This window comes from Manacus candei, unplaced genomic scaffold (genome assembly GCF_025592945.1).
Source record: "Manacus candei isolate 608988 ecotype Guabito, Panama unplaced genomic scaffold, ASM2559294v1 h1tg000009l, whole genome shotgun sequence".
Lineage (NCBI taxonomy): Eukaryota > Metazoa > Chordata > Aves > Passeriformes > Pipridae > Manacus > Manacus candei.
This window is the reverse complement of record NW_026138057.1, coordinates 592,925-597,411: the sequence shown is the minus strand read 5'-3', so window position 1 is coordinate 597,411 and position 4,487 is coordinate 592,925. Positions and strand designations below refer to the sequence as shown.

The following is a 4,487-nucleotide window of genomic DNA, read 5'->3' as shown; positions in this document are numbered from 1 at the left end:
GGGAGCGGCAAATAAATTTAGTGCTTTCTTTAAATAATTCCCTTTCTACGAGGCAAGATGTCATTCGAAACTTTTAAATAGGCATTTAATTAGCCTGTGTGTGTTGCCTCTGAACAAAACCCTGCTGGGAGCCTTTGGAGCGCTGTATTCCAAAGAGGCGGTCAATATGCAAAATTGATGACTACACTTTCTTTGTGGCGGGGCCATTGTGCCCCGGTTGCTTATGAAGTCTAATCCAATCATAAATTGCGGCCCCGGACCAATGGAGAAGCCGGGAGCTCGCCCTGAATGAAGCTCAAGTGGAGAACTTTGTTGAACCCCATTGTTGGGGCTGTCACTTTTGAAAGAGCCTCAGCGGGGCTGACCACTATAAAACCCATGGTCCAGGAGGAAGGGGCAGAGAGAACCCCGCCAGACTCGCTGGCTGGATCTTTACCAACCCAGGTTTGCAAAGCAGAAAACAAAAGCAAACAAACAAACAAACAGGCGAGCGGCCCCAGCCCGGCTCCGCGGACGGCCCCTGCGATGATGTTCCCCAGCCTCATCGCTCCTCCAGCCGTCTACCCCAGCCTCCTCCGGCCGACCCCCACCCTCACCTTGCCTCAGTCTCTGCAGTCAGCTTTTTCCAGCCATTCCAGCTTCCTGGTGGAAGATTTGATCCGGATCAGCAGGCCCACCAGTTACCTGCCGAGGACTGCCCCCCCGTCCAGCATGTCCCCCCCGACCTCGGCGGCCAGGACGGACTCGGGGACGCCGGAGCTCCCCAGCTCCACCACCGCCGGCTCCAGGAGGATCTGTTCGCCGCAGACTTCCAGCAGCGACTCCACTTTCCTGAAGTTTGGAGTCAACGCCATTCTCTCCTCCGCCCCCCGAGCCGGTAAGCGGGGGGACACCCCGATCCCAGCCGCAGGTCGGCGGCTCCGGGGCCGCACTGCCTCCAGGAGGTGTTGACGGGGATGGGGGCAGAAGAGGGAGCTTGAGGAAAGGGAAGGAGGACCTAGTCCCGAAGTGCAGAGCCCTCCGTGTTGCACGGCCGAGGGGCAGCGCTGGCGGGCAGCTGGTCCCTCTCCGCAGGGGGAGGGGGGTATCCCAGAGACGAGAGGTCCCACAGCCGTGTCTCCTGGCTGGCCCTGCCCTCATGGGTGCCACGTTGCTGGCAAAGCCAGCAAAAGTGCCGTTTTTCCTCGGCTGTTCCGAGCTCAGTCTGGCTCTTTTTTGTTTTTGAAAAGTATCACCGCGTTGGTTCCCAGACCAAGGGGCAGACCCAGCCGGGCCGTCGGTCGAGTAACCCTCACGGTGGTAACCCCACGCTTAATTTAATTTTATTTATTTACTAGAAACCTCCCCTGCGTTGCTTCAGAGCGTCCCGCCAAAGACTTTCTCTTTTCCGTACTTTGAAGGATCCTTCCAGCCCTTTATCAGATCTTCCTATTTCCCAGGTAGGTGTTTTAAAAGTCTCCCTCTCTCCAGGCGCAGCCCGGTGATATTTCTCCGTCCCCCCCGCTCGCCCCGTCGGGGTTATGCTCCAGTTCAGAGGTTGGAGGGAGTACAACATTCAAGCATCAGTCGCGCCAATTTGCTGCCCGATTTAGCACAGGCAGTGCCTGCCTGACATTCCCTGCCCGCTCCCCCCCGATCCGCAAATTAGCCGGGATTGTCACGGTCCTGAGGCGAGGCGGGTCCCTTCTCTCCCTCCCTCCCTCCCTCCCTCCTCGCTCCCTCCCTCCCGGCGCTGAGCCGCGGGCCCGCTCCGCGGATTTCAGCACCACGAGGAGCGGTCAGCGCCCGCCGCCCGCGCTCCGCGCTCCGCGCAGGGAGGGAGGGAAAGGGGGAGGAAGGGAAGAGGGAGGGAGGGAGGCGGCCCGCTCCCCGCCGCCCTGTGTGTCCCCCAAACTTTCCTCCCCCGCCGAGTTGCAGGAGGATCCGTCGCACTGCGAGAACAGCGTGACTGCTCTCACCCTCCTCCACCTCCACCGCGCACTCACCCTCCCCTCCATCACCTCCACCTCGTACTAACGCTTCCCTCCTTCGCCTTCCCGGTCAGACCATCAAACAACATGGTGCAGGCGACAAAGCAGGCTACGGGGGTATGATTCTTACAGCACTGAAGTATTATGATACTGGGAGAACAATTCAAAAAGACACCCCGAAATCTAATTACACAAACAAGCTATTAATTTAAAAAGAAAACAGGGAAAGGGAGAGAGGAAAAAAAACTAACCCAAGCTCTTCCATTCATCCTCCGGATAATGGAATTTGCTTCCTTTCTCCAGCATGTGAATAGCCTAACAAAAACAACTTGAGCTTTATAAATAGCTTTTCATGTCCATTTAATGAAAATGATTTGGGGAAAGAGACGATTGTGCCATCAGTATTCTCCCGAGGAGCCTGGCATGCCGTTGTGTTTAGTTTGAAAGTGTAAATCTCTTTTGTTCCAATAATATATGGCGTTAGCTGCTTGTCCTCAGTCTTTTTCTGTTAGTTCATTACTACACAATTACCATTCACGCTTCATTAGCATCTCTGTCTCTCTTGGGGAGGTTCCCCCCCCTTTTTTTTTTTTAAGGCGAAACTCTGCCCTTTTTTATCATACTAATGCCATTGGGAACCAGGCAGTGTGCTAATTAGCTGTTACTTTTCATGTCTTCGAATTGAATTCTCCAACTTTGGAGGGGGGGGAGAGAAGAGATTATTTTAAAAAGATGAATACTGATTGATCAAAACTGCATCTGAAGAGGAGCGGTTTTGTTTGGAATCAGAAAAGTCCTCATTTTCATTTCGAGCATAATAAAGCATCTGAAATGATAAAAGCATCTGAAAAAAATCAAATGCTTCTGAGCGGGAGGGAAAGCTTTTTTATTATACCTCTATCTTAGCTGGTACGCCTTGCTTTGCCTTTTCAGGCCGGAGACCTTTGAATCTCCCAACAAAAACGGCCACTATTGATCCATTTTACACATTTGAGTTGATAGATCTAATCCGGCGATTGCTGCCTGAAAGGCAGACGCTTAGTTAAGCCTAAAGCTTCTTTTCATGTCCCAGGTTGATGAGTGCCCACCCGAAGGGCAGGAAGGGGTGGTGGGGCCAGTCCCGCTCTGCTCAGTACTGTGTGTCCCCCCACAGCTGCCTCTGCCGTGGTCCCCATCCCTGGCACCTTCTCCTGGCCGCTGGCTGCCCGCGGGAAGCCCCGCCGCGGGATGCTGCGCCGCGCTGTCTTCTCCGATGTGCAGCGCAAAGCGCTGGAGAAGATGTTCCAGAAGCAGAAATACATCAGCAAACCTGACAGGAAGAAGCTGGCAGCCAAGCTGGGCCTCAAGGACTCACAGGTTAGAGGGGCATCGGGTGGGGAGGGCAGAGGGGGTGTGGGGAGCAAGGACCTCCGCTCTTGGGGGCAGCTGGAGGGAAAGGGAAGAGAAGGGGATGGGAGCAGGGAGAACACTCAAAGCAAGTTTGAGCATCCACAGAGGCAAAAATGGCACAATTCCCAGCTGGGTGAGTAGAACCACAGCCTTCTTACCCTCTCTTAGGTCTCCCAAAGATCAGATTCTGTGGTTCCTGTTAACTTTGGCATGGGCATGTGCAGGATTTCAAGAGTGCAAGCCAAACGCTTTTCTGGTCCCTGTTTTACTGAACCACTTAAATTCTTTGTTGCTTTGATCCCTAGGTGAAGATCTGGTTCCAGAACAGGAGGATGAAATGGAGGAACTCCAAAGAGAGAGAGCTCCTCTCTTCAGGTGGCTGCAGAGAACAGACCCTACCTACCAAGTTCAACCCTCACCCAGACCTCAGTGACGTAGGCAAGAAATGTTCAGGAGAGGAGGAGGAGGAGGAAGAAGTTCCCCCCGTGTGCCCACCCAGCCCCCGGCATCCCTTAACCTACCACCAGTCCCCAGAACATCTACACCTGAGGGACAGACTGGACTCCCAGATGTCTCCTTCACCATCCCATTCTAGCAGCCCCAGCAAACCTTCAGACTTCTCAGACTCAGAGGAAGAGGATGATGAAGGGGAAGAGGAGGAGATAACTGTCTCTTAGATCACTTGCCTGCCCCTACCATCACATGGGGACACTGCAAAGATGTAAATAAAACAGAGTGCTATAAATTGAAGAGGTGATGTCCCACCCCAATGTCCACATGTTTCTTCAGTGCAGGTTCTTTGTCACATAGTTGCAAGCCTTCCTACTCACTGGTATTCCTTATTCGTTGCCCCATGTGGAGGTTTTCATAGTCATAGTGTCTGCCAACCTTTTCATAACTCTCTCTGCTTAACAATCAATATTTGCTCAATTAGCTTACCTTCTCCCAAAACACAGGCAACAGGCAGCTCCTGGCCTTACAGCAGGGAAGAAAGGATAGCCTGTTGGAAGGAAAACTTTTTTCCCTCTGATAAGGAATATAAAAAAATACAATATAGATGCTGTGGCCATTTCTGCTACTTTTCAAGTGCATTTCCAGCTACTATTAAGATATCAAAACCCTTAAGAC

The 4,487-nt window shown here is 52.8% G+C and overlaps 1 protein-coding gene across 1 annotated transcript; it reads left to right on the top strand.

The window, feature by feature from the left end:
• Window positions 1–310: 310 nt before the first annotated feature.
• DBX1 (developing brain homeobox 1) lies at window positions 311–4,041 on the top strand. Its single transcript, XM_051776416.1, has 4 exons — window positions 311–877; window positions 1,338–1,439; window positions 3,124–3,326; window positions 3,665–4,041. The coding sequence occupies exons 1-4, from the start codon at window positions 379–381 to the stop codon at window positions 4,034–4,036; spliced, it is 1,176 nt and encodes a 391-aa protein (XP_051632376.1). The 5' UTR covers window positions 311–378; the 3' UTR covers window positions 4,037–4,041.
• Window positions 4,042–4,487: the final 446 nt, after the last annotated feature.

Bases quoted from the DNA above. Each gene is read 5' to 3' on its own strand.
- DBX1 (XM_051776416.1), top strand. From the start codon at position 379: ATGGTCCAGGAGGAAGGGGCAGAGAGAACCCCGCCAGACTCGCTGGCT. The intron at 878-1,337 runs GTAAGCGGGGGG...TTTATTTACTAG, and splicing joins CTCCTCCGCCCCCCGAGCCG to AAACCTCCCCTGCGTTGCTT. The intron at 1,440-3,123 runs GTAGGTGTTTTA...GTCCCCCCACAG, and splicing joins CAGATCTTCCTATTTCCCAG to CTGCCTCTGCCGTGGTCCCC.